This window comes from Tachyglossus aculeatus, chromosome 5 (genome assembly GCF_015852505.1).
Source record: "Tachyglossus aculeatus isolate mTacAcu1 chromosome 5, mTacAcu1.pri, whole genome shotgun sequence".
NCBI lineage: Eukaryota > Metazoa > Chordata > Mammalia > Monotremata > Tachyglossidae > Tachyglossus > Tachyglossus aculeatus.
The window spans coordinates 64144983-64161742 of NC_052070.1; the positions used below are offsets into that span (position 1 = coordinate 64144983).

The window sequence follows — 16760 nt, forward strand, 5'->3', positions numbered from 1 at the left end:
TAGCCATGCTGCTTCTCAACTTCTCTAAACCTCAGTTCCCTCATCTGTAAAATGGGGATTAAGACTATGAGCCCCACGTGGGACAACCCGATCACGTTGTATTCACCCCCAGCGCTTAGAACAGTGCTTTACACATAGTGCTTAACAAATGCCATCATTATTATTATTATTATTATTAATACACACAGCAGCCCCCACATCCCATGAGTCTTAAGAGTCACACTCGCTTTTAGCAAGGAGAAACCCACCTTTCCCTAGTCTCAGGGCCACCCTGTCTTGTGACACGTTGGCACCAACAATCCAAGATTCGCCGTCCTTTTCAAAGTTGGAATCGTTCTGAGGAACGATTGGGCAGCTGTGAAGAGGCCAAAGCTGACAGTGCTTCATTCATTCATTCATTCAATCGTATTTATTGAGCACTTACTGTGTGCAGAGCACTGTACTAAGCGCTTGGGAAGTACAAGTTGGCAACATATAGAGACGGTCCCTACCCAACAGTGGGCTCACAGTCTAGAAGCTTCAGGGTTTGGTCCTTCCATCTCACAGAAACCTGCCCCAGAGAGATGGATATTTCTCCCTAAACTGACACTTGCGGCCCTGCTGAGCTAAAAGAAGCACTGCCCAGATCTTCCTAAGGGTATTTGGTTCCCTCAGCTCCTTCCAGCAATATATATTTTTTTTCTAATGGTATATGTTAAGCACTTACTATGTGCCAGGCACTGTACTAAGCACTGGGGTAGATACAAACTAATCAGGTTGGGCACAGCCCATGTCCCATGTGGGGCTCAAAGTCTTAATCCTCATTTTACAGATGAGGTAACTTGAGGTGCGGTGAAAGTGAAGTGATTTGTCCAAGGTCACAGAGCAGACACGCGTCAGAGCCGAAAATAGAACCCAGGTCCTCTGTCTTCCAGGTCTGTGATCTTTCCACTAGGCTAGGCCGCTTCTCAAAATGGTCCTTTAAGAGCCTCACAGCCCCTTTCTTTCACAATTCTTTAAATTTGAGCAATCAAGCACTGTCATCCTTTTTTAAAAAAAATCAGAAGAGCTCAGGGGACGAAGATGCCCAGATGGTAATACCTTGAATTGAGACGTCATAGGGACCCAGAAGATGGATAATGGGCTTTTCATTTCATCTTTAATGTTTTAAACTTACCCTAGGGTATAAAAGGTCCTGTTAGCTTGGGTTTTCTCACATCTCTCCTACTTCAAGTTCGGCCAAAAAACCCCTCAGTCTATCCCGGAAATCTTCACGGCTGTCTGCTCTGTGCCCTCAGGAGCAATGCAATCCCTCCTTCCCCCAGACTGGGGATTACTCAGGGAACTTCCCCACCATCTCCCTGTCCTCTCTCAGTCAGAAGGATCTGGGTTCTAATCCTGACTCCACCACTTGTCTGCTGTGTGACCTGGGACAAGTCACTTCACTTCTCAGGGCCTCAATGATCTCATCTGTAAAATAGGGATTAAGACTGTGAGCCCTATGTGGGACATGGACTGTGTCCAACTTGATTAGCTTGTATCTGCCTCAGAGCTTAGAACAGTGTTTGACACATAGTAAGCGCTTAACAAATACCAACATTATTATCCTCTCCTCTTTCTTTTGCTCCCCTCCTGCCCAGCCTTCGATCACTACCTCATTTGTTCAATCCTCTCTAAGAAGGGTGAAAGAAGGGAGGGGGAAGCGAAGTTAGTCCCACTGTGGTGCAATGCTAAGGCAGAGCCAGACACACAGCCCCTCTCCATCCTCGGGCAGGGACAAGACTAGCTTAGGGAAGTCAGGACAATTTGCCCAGGCCCCTGAGGCAGAGGGAAGCCATCGCAAAGTCCTATGCAACCCTGAGAAGCAGTGTGGCCTAGTGGGTAAGGCACGGGCCTTGGGCTCAGAAAGGACCTGACTTCTAATCCCAGCTGTGCCACATTTGTGCTGAATGACCTTGGCCAAGTCACTTCTCTGGGCCTCAGTTGCCTCATCTGTAAAACGGGGATTAAGACTGTGAGCCCCATGTGAGACAGAGACTGTGTCCATCTTGCTTAGCTTCTATCTACCCCAGGACTCAGAACTGTGCTTGGCACATAGTTAGCGCTTAACAAGTACCATTCTGGTGGAAGACCAGGTCATTCTGGTGGAAGACCAGATATCTTGGTGGCAACCATGAACACCGAGAAGCCCTGCAAACTCCTGGACCTCCCTTCCTTTAAGTGCCATTCCAAAAGGCTCAGGAGGAGCTCCAGTGTGTCTTTTCCATCGTAGGACCACGAACTTCAGAAATACACGAGACTTGAAGCCCTGACTCCCAGCTCCTTCATTCTCCTTAACTCTTGTGTGAGGTGGCCTGGTGCAATTCAGAGTCTGTTCACCCATGCTGCTCTAACCAAATCAGGAGGGAGGGTTGGTGCAGACTAATAGCATGGTAAGCAGTGTGGCTTAGTGGAACGAGCAGGGGCCTGGGAGTTGGAGGACCTGGGTTCTCATCCCTGTTCCGCCACACATCTGCTGTATGACCTCGGGCAAGTCACTTCTCTCAGTTGCCTCATCTGTAAAATGGGGATTAAGACCATAAGCCCCATGTGGGACAAGAACTGATTACCTTGTATCTGACACAGAGCTTAAAACATTGCTTGGCACCTAGTAAGTGCTTAAATACCAGTATTATTATTGTTATTATTAATAGTAAAATCTGCAAGCACCAGCTCCTAACTGGGTGGACCCCTAGGCCCTGCCCCAACTTCTCCCATTCATTCACTCATTTAATCATATTTATTGAGTGCTTACTGTGTGCACTGTGCATATTTACTGTGTAAATATGTTTGTACATATTTATATGTTTGTAAATATTTATTACTCTATTTATTTTATTTGTACATATCTATTCTATTTATTTTATTTTGTTAGTATGTTTGGTTTTGTTCTCTGTCTCCCCCTTTTAGACTGTGAGAACACTGTTGGGTAGGGACTGTCTCTATATGTTGCCAATTTGTACTTCCCAAGCGCTTAGTACAGTGCTCTGCACATAGTAAGCGCTCAATAAATACGATTGATGATGATGATGATGATGATGCAGAGCACTGTAGTTAAGTACTTGGGAAGTACAAGTTGGCATCCCTGTTGGATAGGGCTCCCCTCAGCTCCTAGAGAAGCGAGCTTGGAAACATATGTTTATTTTTTTAAGGTTCTCTCCTTAACCACATCTTCTGGATGGCCCGAAAGGGGTCTTTTCCAGATCTAGAAGTGTCTTTGCTCTTCAGCACCCTGTGACTAGGAAGAAACCCCTCTGATGGGAAGCTATTCCACCCGGAGCCCCCAGCTGCTGACAGAATGGTCCACCCCGGGCTAACAATCACAGGGAGGCCCAGCCACAGATCAGAACTCCCAAGACAACTGGCCGGGTTCCTGGTGAGCATTCATTCAAAGCATCCATCCAGACAAATCAGCCCCCTTGCATTTAACCCATCTTCCAACCTAGATGGCAAAGACATTACTTACAATTCCGTTTTGCACACTGAAGCCCAGCTGGTATTTCAGGTCTGGCCGCTTTATGAGGACGGTGGTGACGGGAGGACAGCTGACAATGTTCAATTTCACTTGCGTCTGATTCTTCAGACCCTGCCAAGCACGAACAGGAACATATCAAGATCCTGGCCACGCTTGGGGCCTCACCCAGCATTTTTTTTTCCAGGGTAATGGTATAGTGCCAGGTGCTGTAATTAGCACTGGGGTAATCAGGTTGGACACAGTCCATGTCCCACTTGGGGTTTACAATTTTAATCCCTGTTTTACAGATGAGATAACTGAGGCCCGGAGAAGTGAAGCGACTTGCCCAAGGTCACCCAGCAGACTTTGCTGAAGCTCTGGCCTCTTGGAGTGGAGTGACTGCGCTGGCCTGCCTCATCCAAATCCCTTCCCCCGTAACTACAAATCAGTTAATTTAGCCAACTTCAAGGGCCTTGCCTTCTATTGGGATAATCCACAGGCCCTCCAGGATAGGGAAGGGTCAGAAATTAGGCCACTGTTTTGGTCCACACAAGGAGAACCAAACAGAAGGTTCTGCAGGCTGGACCAAGCAGACCACCCCTCTGTCTTCTCCACTAGCCAGGGCCGGGGGGAAGGAGTCAAGTTGGTCTGGATGCCCAAGTCTGACTCCACTGCTATAGCCAGGTTAGCGCTCTTAGTTGGTTCCAAGTAAATAAGAGTGTAAATTAAAAGAGTATTGTACAAATTATAGTTTCCTGTAGGAAGGAATGTAGATTACACTAGTATCTTTCCATGATCCAAATAACTAACCAAAACCATATAAATATATATGTGTGTGTGTGTGTGTGTGTGTGTGTGTGTGTGTGTGTTTTCAAGGGGAAACAGCAAACATTTAGCCAATATAATGATCAGATAGCAATGTAAGCAATGTAAATATGTACCAATGATGAAACATTTTGAAGCCCAATTTTTTTGTGACCATGTGGCAATTTTAAAAATGTTACCTTTCACATCCTATTTCACAAAAAAAGGCACTGGAAGAAAGAGGCTAGAGACGTCATCTACACTATATAAATTTAATTGAAATGGGCTAGAATCACTCTATTCAAGTCAGACAAAATTCTTCAGAGGGTTCAACCAAGGTAAACTCAGCAGCTTATCTTGTAGTGAGGGAGCAGCAGAAATACCAGCATGAAAATGCTGACAAAAGAGTGAAATAAAAAGCATTAGATGGGGGGTGGTTCTACTGAAATGGGAGAGAAGTGTAATTTTATCGTGTCTATCAATTCTTTTGTATTGGATTCTCCCAAGCACTTAGTACAGTGCTCTGCACACAGTAAGCACTCAATAAATGTGAGCTTGCTATGTGCCAGACATGTGGGACAAGGACTGTGTCCAACCTGATTATCTTTTATTCATTCATTCAACCATATTTATTGAGCACTTACTGTGTGCAGAGCACTGTACTAAGCACTTGGGAAGTACAAGTTGGCAACATATAGAGATGGTCCCTACCCAACAGTGGGCTCACAGTCTAGAAGGGGGAGACAGACAACAAAACATATTAACAAAATAAAATAAATAGAATAGTAAATATGTACAAGTAAAATAGAGTAATAAATCTATACAAACATATATACAGGTGCTGTGGGGAGGGGAAGGAGTAAGGGTGGGGGGTGAGGGGGAGAGGAACGAGGGGGCTCAGCCTGGGAAGGCCTCCTGGAGGAGGTGAGCTCTCAGTAGGGCTTTGAAGGGAGGAAGAGAGCTAGCTTGGCGGATGTGCGGAGGGAGGGCATTCCGGGCCAGGGGGAGGATGTGGGCCGGGGGTCGATGGCGGGACAGGCGAGAGCGAGGTACGGTGAGGAGATTAGTGGCGGAGGAGGGGAGGGTGCGGGCTGGGCTGGAGAAGGAAAGAAGGGAGGTGAGGTAAGAGGGGGAGAGGTGATGCACAGCCTTGAAGCTGAGAGTGAGGAGTTTTTGCTTGATGTGTAGGTTGATTGTTAGCCACTGGAGATTTCTGAGGAGGGGAGTAACATGCCCAGAGCATTTCTGCACAAAGACGATCCGGGCAGCAGCATGAAGTATAGATTGAAGTGGGGAGAGACAGGAGGATGGGAGATCAGAGGGGAGGCTGATGCAGTAATCCAGTTGGGATAGGATAAGAGATTGAACCAGCAGGGTAGCGGTTTGGATGGAGAGGAGAGGGTGGATCATGGCGATGTTGCCGAGGTGAGACCGGCAGGTTTTGGTGACAGCTTGGATGTGAGGGGTGAACGAGAGAGCAGAGTCGAGGGTGACACCAAGGTTGCAGGCTTGTGAGATGGGAAGGATGGTAGTGCCATCAACGGTGAGGGGAAAGTCAGGGAAAGGGCAGGGTTTGGGAGGGAAGATAAGGAGTTCAGTCTTGGACATATTGAGTTTTAGATGGTGGGCAGACCTCCAGATGGAGATGTCTTGAAGGCAGGAGAAGACACGAGCCTGAAAGGAGGGAGAGAGAGCAGGGGCAGAGATGTAGATTTGGGTGTCATCAGTGTAGAGATGATAGTTGAAGCCGTGGGAGCGAATGAGTTCACCAAGGGAGTGAGTGTAGATAGAGAACAGAAGGGGACCAAGAACTGACCCTTGAGGAACCCCTACACTAAGGGGATGGGAAGGGAAGGAGGAGCCCACAAAAGAGACTGAGAATGAACGGCCGGAGAGATAAGAGGAGAACCAGGAGAGGACAGAGTATGTGAAGCCAAGGTTGGATAGCGTGTTGCGGAAAAGGAGGTGGTCCACAGTGTCGAAGGCAGCTGAGAGGTCGAGGAGGATTAGGATAGAGTAGGAGCCATTGGATTTGGCAAGCAGGAGGTCATTGGTGACCTTTGAGAGGGCAGTTTTGGTGGAATGTAGGGGATGGAAGCCAGATTGGAGGGGGTCGAGGAGAGAGATGGCGTTGAGGAATTGCCTAGAACAGTGCTTGTCCCATAGTAAGCACTTAAAAAATACCATAATTATTATTGTTGTTTTAGAGAACATTTACTGAATCAGCCCTGTGCCCACTCTGTGTATCACTCACTAGCCTCAGCGAAAGTAGTGAACATCATCTTTAGGCTGCTGGCAGCTCTCTCAACTCTATATATATCCCTAAAGAAGTGAGACTTAAAGCTACTTTCATCCACTAAATCCTGCAGCCTAAACCCTCATAATCACCTTCCCAATAATAGCGGAAAGCAGCAATACCTCGTGGAAAGATCATGGTCCTAAGAGTGAAAGGAACTGGGTTTGGAACCCGGCTCCCTCGTTTACCTGCTGTGTGACCTTGGGCAAGTTATTTCACTTCTCCGTGCCTCAGTTTCTGCATTGGTAAAATAGGGATTCAATACCCAATCCCCCTTCCTACTTAGACTGTAAGTCTATATGGGGCAGGGACTGTGTCCAATCTGATTGTCCTGTATCTGCCCCAGCCCTCAGGGAAGCAGCATGACTTCTAATCCTGGCTCTGCCACTTGTCTGTGTGACTTTGGGCTGTTCACTTTGCTTTTCTGTGCCTCAGTTCCTCACCTTTAAAATGGGGATTAAGACTGTGAGCCCCATGAGGGACAGGGACTGTGTCCAACCTGATTAATTTGTATCTACCCCAGTGCTTAGAAAAATGCTTGGCACATAGTAAGCACTAAACAATACCACAATTATTATTATTATGATTACAGTGCTTGGCATATAATAATAATAATGTTGGTATTTGTTAAGCGCTTACTATGTGCCAAGCACTGTTCTAAGTGCTGGTGTAGATATAAGGTAATCAGGTTGTCCCACATGGGGCTCACAGTCTTCATCCCCATTTTACAGATGAGGTAACTGAGGCACAGAGAAGTTAAGTGACTTGCCCAAGGTCACACAGCTGACAAGCGGCAAAGGCAGGATTAGAACCCATGACCACTGACTCCCAAGCCTGGGCTCTTCCCACTAAGCCACACTGCTTCTCTGGCACATAGTAGCCAATTCCTATTATATTATTATTGGAATTATTTTGTAGAGAAATAATACCTCAGCAAGACACATCAAATAATAATGAGCTATAATGCCTGGGAGAAATAGGAAAAGGGAGGCAGATTTGGACTGGAGACAATAACTCCACTACAAATAAGACTCCTAATGAACTCCTCTTGGGGTAGCCGTCTTCCGTGCCCATGGGGGCATTCACTGCAGCATCCTCCAGTCTGACCCACAGCCTGGATTTCCTGCCAGACAGGCAGGGAAGCAAAAGGAATTTACATCTCCACCAGCTCTGAGACCCTCTCCTTTCACCCACTTGGCAAATAAAAAGTCATCCGGTTTGGTTTGCCAATCAATGAATCAACCGATGGTATTTATTGAGCACGTACTATGGGTAGAGCACGATCCAACAATTAGCAGGCCTGCTCCCTGCCTACAACGAGTGTACAGTCTAGAAGGGGAGAGGGACATTAACATGAATAAAAACCAACCACAGGCTATGAGCAAATTGATGGCAAATCAATCAATCAATCAATCACGTTTATTGAGCACTTACTGTGTGCATAGCACTGTACTAAGCGCTTGGGAAGTACAAATTGGCAAAATAGAGAGACAGTCCCTACCCAACAGCGGGCTCACAGTCTAGAAGGGGGAGACAGAGAACAAAACCAAACATACTAACAAAATAAAATAAATAGAATAGATATGTACAAGTAAAATAAATAGAGTAATAAGTAAAATAGAGTAATAGTAAAATAAATAGAGTAATAAATAAATAGAGTAATAATAGAGTAATAATAAATAAATAGAGTAATAAATAAATAGAGTAACAGAGCAAAGAGAAGGAAAGGCGGGTGGAGAGGGAGGGGAAAGAGGGGAAAGGGAGAGAGAAAGGAGGCAGGGAGGGGGTTTGGTACCTTGATGATTCCTTGGCACGTGGCAAGAGGAAGACCCACTAAACTGGTCCCATTGATGGACATGATCTGGTCTCCAATGCTCAGCTTGCCAGAGCGGGCCGCGGGACCTCCGTTCATCATATTAGCCAGAATGACTGTCGGGAGGATGGAGCCCCAGCCCGATTCCACAATCACCACCCCCAGGATCTCCCCCTTCTGCTTCTCTAGCTGCAGCTGCAATGAAAAACAACACCGTTAGGAAAGCCACCCGGCTCCACCTCAAGACCCTCTTGTTTTTTAATAAAAATAATAATAATAATGATGGCATTTGTTAAGCACTTACTATATGCCAGGCACTATACTAAGGGCTGGGGTGGATGCAAGCAAACTGGGTTGGACACAGTTCCTGTCCCACGTGGGGCTCACAGTCTTAATCCCCACTTTACAAAGGAGGCAGCTGAGGCCCAGAGAATCAATCAATCAATCATATTTATTGAGCGCTTACTGTGTGCAGAGCACTGTACTAAGCACTTAGGAAGTACAAGTTGGCAACATATAGAGACAGTCCCTACCCAACAGTGGGCTCACAGTCTAAAAGGGGGAGACAGAGAACAAAACCAGACATACTAACAAGATAAAATAAATAGAATAGATATGTACAAGTAAAATAAATAAATAAATAAATAGAGTAATAAATATGTACAAACATATATATATATATATATATATACAGGTGCTGTGGGGAAGGGAAGGAGGGGGGATGGAGAGGGGCATGAGGGGGAGAGGAAGGAAAGGGCTCAGTCTGGGAAGGCCTTCTGGAGGAGGGAAGAGAAGGGAAATGACCTGCTCAAGGTCACACAGCAGACAAGTAGGGACGGCGGGATTAGAATCCATGACCTTCTGTCCTAATCCTCCTCGACCTCTCAGCTGCCTTCGACACTGTGGACCACCCCCTTCTCCTCAACACGCTATCTGACCTTGGCTTCACAGACTCCGTCCTCTCCTGGTTCTCCTCTTATCTCTCTGGTCGTTCATTCTCAGTCTCTTTTGCAGGCTCCTCCCCCACCCCACCCCCATCCCCTTACTGTGGGGGTTCCCCAAGGTTCAGTGCTTGGTCCCCTTCTGTTCTCAATCTACACGCACTCCCTTGGTGACCTCATTCGCTCCCACGGCTTCAACTATCATCTCTACGCTGATGACACCCAGATCTCCATCTCTGCCCCTGCTCTCTCCCCCTCCCTCCAGGCTCACATCTCCTCCTGCCTCCAGGACATCTCCATCTGGATGTCCGCCCGCCACCTAAAGCTCAACATGTCGAAGACTGAGCTCCTTGTCTTCCCTCCCAAACCTTGTCCTCTCCCTGACTTTCCCATCTCTGTTGACGGCACTACCATCCTTCCCGTCTCACAAGCCCGCAACCTTGGTGTCATCCTCGACTCCGCTCTCTCATTCACCCCTCACATCCAAGCCGTCACCAAAACCTGCCAGTCTCAGCTCCGCAACATTGCCAAGATCCGCCCTTTCCTCTCCATCCAAACCGCTACCCTGCTCATTCAAGCTCTCATCCTATCCCGTCTGGACTACTGCACCAGCCTTCTCTCTGATCTCCCATCCTCGTGTCTCTCTCCACTTCAATCCATACTTCATGCTGCTGCCCGGATTATCTTTGTCCAGAAACGCTCTGGGCATATTACTCCCCTCCTCAAAAACCTCCAATGGCTACCAATCAATCTGCGCATCAGGCAGAAACTCCTCACCCTGGGCTTCAAGGCTGTCCATCACCTCGCCCCCTCCTACCTCACCTCCCTTGTGTCCTTCTCCAGCCCAGCCCGCACCCTCCACTCCTCCACCGCTAATCTCCTCACTGTACCTCGTTCTCGCCTGTCCCACCATCGACCCCCGGCCCACGTCCTCCCCCGGGCCTGGAATGCCCTCCCTCTGCCCATCCGCCAAGCTAGCTCTCTTCCTCCCTTCAAGGCCCTGCTGAGAGCTCACCTCCTCCAGGAGGCCTTCCCAGACTGAGCCCCTTCCTTCCTCTCCCCCTCGTCCCCCTCTCCATCCCACCATCCTACCTCCTTCCCTTCCCCACAGCACCTGTATATATGTATATATGGTTGTACATATTTATTACTTTATTTATTTATTTATTTTACTTGTACATTTCTATCCTATTTATTTTATTTTGTTGGTATGTTTGGTTCTGTTCTCTGTCTCCCCCTTTTAGACTGTGAGCCCACTGTTGGGTAGGGACTGTCACTATGTGTTGCCAATCTGTACTTCCCAAGCGCTTAGTACAGTGCTCTGCACATAGTAAGCGCTCAATAAATACGATTGATTGATTGATTGATTGACAGCCAGGCCCGTGCTCTAGCCACTATACCATGCTGCTTCTTTCCCACCTTATTTCTAACCTGGATCGCCCTTCGGACTCGCGCCTACTTCCAAAGGTCAGAGCCGGGAGAATGGTGCCTCTCCCCTTGGGACCCAGCTGGTTGGCGGGGATCACAGCTCCAGTTTGAGGGGGACAGGGCCCAGACAGCTCGCTGAGGAAAAGGGGAACTGATAGCCTCTCGGCAGCTAACACAGACCAGAGGCCCTGCCCATCCGTTAGCAATCAATCCAATGTCTTAATTGAGCGCTCACTAGGTGCAGAGCACTGTACTAAACGCTTGGGAGGGTACAGTACGTCAGAATTAGCAGAGAGACCCAGGTTCTAATCCCAGTTCCACCACTTGTCTGCTTTGTAAGCTTGGGCAAGTCGCTTCATTTCTCTGTGCCTCAGTTACCTCAACTGTAAAATGGGGATTAAGACTGTGGGTCCCATGTGGGGCATGGACTGCGTCCAATCTGATTAGCTTGTATCTAGCACAGTGCCTGGCACCTAGTAAGTGCTTAACAAATAACATAAAACACAAAGCAGAACAAAACAAAAAACTCCCACCATTTAATCTTGGTTTTATCAACACAGTTCTTTCCTGGGTCTCCTCTTACTTCTAAGGCTGTTCTTTATCTTTTCCACACTGGCTCCTCTTCTGCCTAGATTCCCTTATCTCAATCAATCAGTTGTATTTACTGAGTGCTTTCTGCGGGCACAGAGCACTGTACTAAGTGTTTACACTTAATACAAGAGCATTTGTACTTTCTCAAGTGCCTGAATTTGGGGGAGTACAATATAACCGAGTCGGTAGACATGTTCCCTGCCCGCAATAAGTTCACTAAACCTTAGCTACCATCTCTATAATAATAATAATTAAAAATAATCGTGTTTTCAAGTGCTTGCTTTGCTCCAAGCACTGAAGTAGGTACTTATTTACTTAAATTAATGTCCCTTCCCCCTCCTTATGGGCAGGGAATGCACCTAACCAACTCTGTTGTATTGGATTCTCTCACGTGCTTGGAATTCCACTCATTCATTCAGTGGTATTTATTGAGCGCTTACTGTGTGCAGAGCACTGTACTAAGCGCTTGGGAGAGTACAAAATAACAACACACACATTCCCTATCCACAACAAGCTTACAGTCTCAGGGGGCATCAGACATTAATATAAATACATAAATGACAGATTCCACCACTTGTCACAACATTTTGTGAATCTACCCCTTCCCTTCTATCCAAACAGCTCCCACATGGTCATCTCCCCACAAAACTACAGTATCAGCCTTCTAAGTCTTCCTGTCTCCAACCTCAACCTCTCTCCAGGCCGTAGCTCATTCTGCTGCCCAAATCATTTTTGGAAAACTTTGCTTTGCACATATCTCCCCATTCATTACTCAAAACTCTGAGAGCTCACCTCCTCCAGGAGGCCTTCCCAGACTGAGCCCCCTCCTTCCTCTCCCTCTCCATCCCCCCCGTCTTACCTCCTTCCCTTCCCCACAGCACCTGTATATATGTATATATGTTCGTACATATTTATTACTCTATTTATTTATTTATTTTACTTATACATATCTATTCCATTTATTTTATTTTGTTAATATGTTTTGTTGTCTGTCACCCCCTTATAGACTGTAAGCCCGCTGTTGGGTAGGGACCGTCTCTATATGTTGCCAACTTGTACTTCCCAAGCGCTCAGTACAGTGCTCTGCACACAGTAAGCGCTCAATAAATATGATTGATTGAGCAAGTACCCATTCCTCTTCATATCAAGCAGAAACTCCCAACCATCGGCTTTAAAGAACCCCAATCGATCAATCAATAAATCACATTTCATTGAGCACTTACTGTGTTCAGAGCACTGTACTAAGCGCTAGACAGAGTACGAGCTAACAATGTAACAGAGTTGGTAGACACATTCCCTGTTGACGAACTTACTCCATCAGCTCTCTCCCTCTTACCTATTCTCTTCTCCCACTATACCACGGCTCACCTTCTTACAGTCCCTCTAAGACTGTAAGCTCGTTATGGGCAGGGAACGTGTTTACTAATTCTGTTGTATTGGCCTGGCATTGTACTAAGCGCTGGGGTAGATAAAGGTTGGACACAGTCCACGTCCCACATGGGGCGCACAGTCTTCACCCCCATTTTACACGAGGTAACTGAGGCACGGAGAAAGTAACTGACTTGTCCAAGGTCACCCAACGGGCAGTTGGTGGAGCCGGGATTAGAACTCAGGTCCTTATGATTCCCAGGCCCATGCTCTATCCACTAGGCCATGCTGCTTCTCACTGCCTTTGCCTCTGAGCTGAAAGCAGGACAGAGCATTCCTTTTTCCCATATGCATCTCCCCTAGTTGTCTACAACTACCTCCGTGTGGCTGAACACACACTGAAAACACACACACACACACAGTAAATATTTTGGAAGGCTATGCCAGTTCATATACAGAGTGGAGTGCCAAGCAATGGTAATAAAAGTGATTAAAATGCAAATTTTTAGGGTCGTTAAAACTGATTATAATTTCCCTTATGTCAAACCTATTAGAATAGAAAAATCCTCCATACTGCCAAGAGCGCAGACACCATAAGCTCCTTTTTTTATGGTATTTTAAAAATCCTTACTAGGTGCTGGGGCCTGTACTAAGCACTGGGTAAGACACAAACTAATCAGGTTGGACACAGTCCATGTCCCGCATGAGACTCATGGTTTTAATCACCGTTTCACAGATGAGGCAACTGAGGGGCAGAGAAGTTAAGTGACTTGACCGAGGTCACACAGCAGACAACTTGAGGAGCCGAAATTAGAGCCCAGGTCCTTCTGTCTCGCAGGCCGATGCCCTAACCATTAGGCCACATTGCTTTTCCAGACTGTTAGCCCACTGTTGGGTAGGGACCGTCTCTATATTTTGCCAACTTGTACTTCCCAAGCGCTTAGTACAATGCTCTGCCCACAGTAAGCGCTCAATAAATATGATAGATTGATTCTACTAGCTCTGCTCCTTGTGGGCAGGGTCCCTGCCTACCAACTCTATTAAATTGTACTTTCCCAAGTGCTTAATACAGTGCTCTGGAGACAATACCACTCAATAAATATTATTGACTGATAGGCTGTCATTGTTCCTCCTTTCAGTCAACTGTAAATAAAATTCATTCATTTAATCACACTTATTGAGTGCTTACTCTGTGTACAGAGCTGCACTAAGCGCTTGGGAGAAACCAATATATTGTTCCTCCTTTCAGTCAACTGTAAATAAAATTCATTCATTTAATCACACTTATTGAGTGCTTACTCTGTGTACAGCGCTGCACTAAGCGCTTGGGAGAAACCAATGTAACAGTAAACAGACACATTCCCTCCCCATAAGGCTTGCAAGATTGCTATGGAGGTTGCAGGAAGAATAAGTATTTAATTAATTGATTAATTATGGTATTTGTTAAGTACTATGCACCAAGCACTTTTCTAAGCACTGGGATAGGTTCAAGTTAGTCAGGTTGGACACAGTCCCTGTCCCACGTGGGGCTCACACTCTTAATCTCCATTTTACAGAGCAGGGATCGGAGGCCCAGAGAAGTGAAGTTTCATTCATTCATTCATTCACTTGTATTTATTGAGTGCTTACTGTGTGCAGAGCACTGTACTAAGCGCTTGGGAAGTACAAGTCGGCAACATATAGAGACGGTCCCTACCCAACAACGGGCTCACAGTCTAGAATCAGTCAATCAATCGCATTTATTGAGCGCTTACTGTGGGCAGAGCACTATAGTAAGTGCTTGGGAAGTACAAGTTGGCAACATATAGAGATGGTCCCTACCCAACAACAGGCTCACAGTCTAGAAGGGGGAGATAGACAACAAAACAAAACATGTAGACAGGTGACTTGCCCAAGGTCACACAGCAGACATGTGGCAAAGCCAGGATTAGACCCCATGACCTTCTGACCTCCAGTCCCGTGCTCTATCTACTAGTACATGCTTCTTCTCCATTGGGAGGATGTGGGTGCACACGTGTGTGCGCGCACACACACACACACACACACACACACACACACACACACACACACACAGCGTGACATAAAGGCAGCCAGGGTATTTGACCCACAATTCAAATACTTTCTTAAAACATTACAAAGAAATCCAAGAGGCTCTAACAATAACGAACAAACAACTTAAGCCACTTCCTGGCTAGAGAGAACAGCGGGGCTTACCTCTTTGCAATTTTCTGAATTAGAGAAATGAATGAGATCATCATTATACATTTCTTGAGTGTTGATGATGTCGCTATATTCCTTTTGACTCAGATCTTCTGGGTTGATGCCGTTGGCCCGCAGAAATTCCTGGTACGCCACACTGAAGGCCTGGCCAATGGACTGAGCAATCAGCTGGGCCTGTCGAACAGAAGCAGCCAAAATGGGAAACTTATTCTGAACAACCCTTCCCTTCCAAGTTCCCAAAAGAAGAGAGATTGGGACCCACTGTTGGGTAGGGACCGTCTCTATACGTTGCCAACTTGTACTTCCCAAGCGCTTACTACAGTGCTCTGCACACAGTAAGCGCTCAATAAATACGATTGAATGAATGAATGAATAGAAATCCATTCCCGACGGCAGAGCGAATCAGCCCCGGCGGGCCAGCTGCTTCGAAACCTGCTTAATCAATCAATCGTATTTATTGAGCATTCGCTGTATGCAGAGCACTGTACTAAGCGCTTGGGAGAGTGCAATATAACAGACACGTTCCCTGACCACAGCGAGTACAGTCTAGAGGGGGAGACAGACGTTAATAGAAGTAAAAATTACAGATATGTTCGTAAGTGCTGTGGGGCTGGGAGGGGGGGATGAATAAAGGGAGCAAATTAAGGTGACGTGGAAGGGAGTGGGAGAAGAGGAAATGAGGGCTTAGTCGGGGAAGGCTTCTTGGAGGAGATGTACCTTCAATAAGGCTTTGAAGCGAGGGAGAGTAATTGTCAGATATGAAGAGGGAGGGCATTCCAGGTTAGAGGGTGAGAGGTCGGCGACGAGGTAGACGAGACTGAGGTACAGTGAGAAGGTTAGCATCAGAGGACCGAAGTGTGTGGCCCGGGTTTTAGTAGAAGAGTAGCGAGGTGAGGTAGGAGTGGGAAAGGTGATTGAGGGCTTTAAAGCTGGTGGCAAGGAATTTCTGTTTGATGCAGAGGTGGATGGGCCACCATGGGAGGTTCCTGAGGAGTGGGAACTGTAGTCTGGGCCAATTCACTGGGGACGGCCAAGAAAAAGGCACCAACACTTGTTCGATGCACTGTATATATATATATTTTTAAGGTAATTGTTAAGTTCTTACTACGTGCCCGATCACTGTGGTAGATACAAGATAATCGGATTGGACACAGTCCATGTAACCCAAATGGGGCTCACAGTACTTACGTACCTACCTTTAGATTATATATTATAAATTATTTATTCACTCATATTAATGTCTGTCTCTCCCTCTAGACCGTGAGCTCGTTATGGTCAGGAAACGTGTCTGCTAATTTTGCCGTACTGTACTCTCCCAATTGCTTAGTACAGTGCTCTGCACGTAGTAAGCACTCAATAAATATGATTGATTGATCCCCATTTTACAGATGAGGGAACTGACGCACAGAAGAGTTAAATGACTTGCCCAAGGTCACCCAACGCACAAGAGGCAGAGCTGGGACTAGAGCCCAGGTCCTTCTGATTCCACAGCCCATGCTCTATCCACTAGCCCACACTGCTTCTCAATAACCTCTTGCTTTTCATTCATTCAATCGTATTTATTGAGCGCTTACTGTGTGCACAGCACTGTACTAAGCGCTTGGGAATGAGCACCAGACAGATCTCTTTTCTTCTCACCACGGCCTAGGGGAAAGAACACAGGCCCGGGAGTCTCAGGACCAGGGTTCTACTCCCGGCTCTGACGCTGAATTGCTTTGTGACTTTGGGCAAGTCATTTAACTTCTCTGTGTCTCAGATTCCTCAGATGTAAAATGGGGATGAAATACTTGTTCTCTCTCCTACTGATTATCTTCTAATCTACCCTTC

General features: G+C 46.6%; 1 protein-coding gene across 6 annotated transcripts in view; it reads right to left on the reverse strand.

Annotated features, from left to right (window-relative positions):
* Nucleotides 1-16760, reverse strand: part of APBA2 (amyloid beta precursor protein binding family A member 2) — a 343044-nt gene that overhangs the window by 55095 nt on the left and 271189 nt on the right. For all 6 annotated transcript variants that reach the window (XM_038747002.1, XM_038746997.1, XM_038747001.1 and 3 more), the window contains 3 exons: nucleotides 14928-15107; nucleotides 8368-8580; nucleotides 3485-3604 (listed from right to left, as the gene is read on the reverse strand). In XM_038747002.1, coding sequence (XP_038602930.1) covers nucleotides 3485-3604; nucleotides 8368-8580; nucleotides 14928-15107 — 513 coding nt within the window. The remainder of the gene's footprint in view (nucleotides 1-3484; nucleotides 3605-8367; nucleotides 8581-14927; nucleotides 15108-16760) is intronic.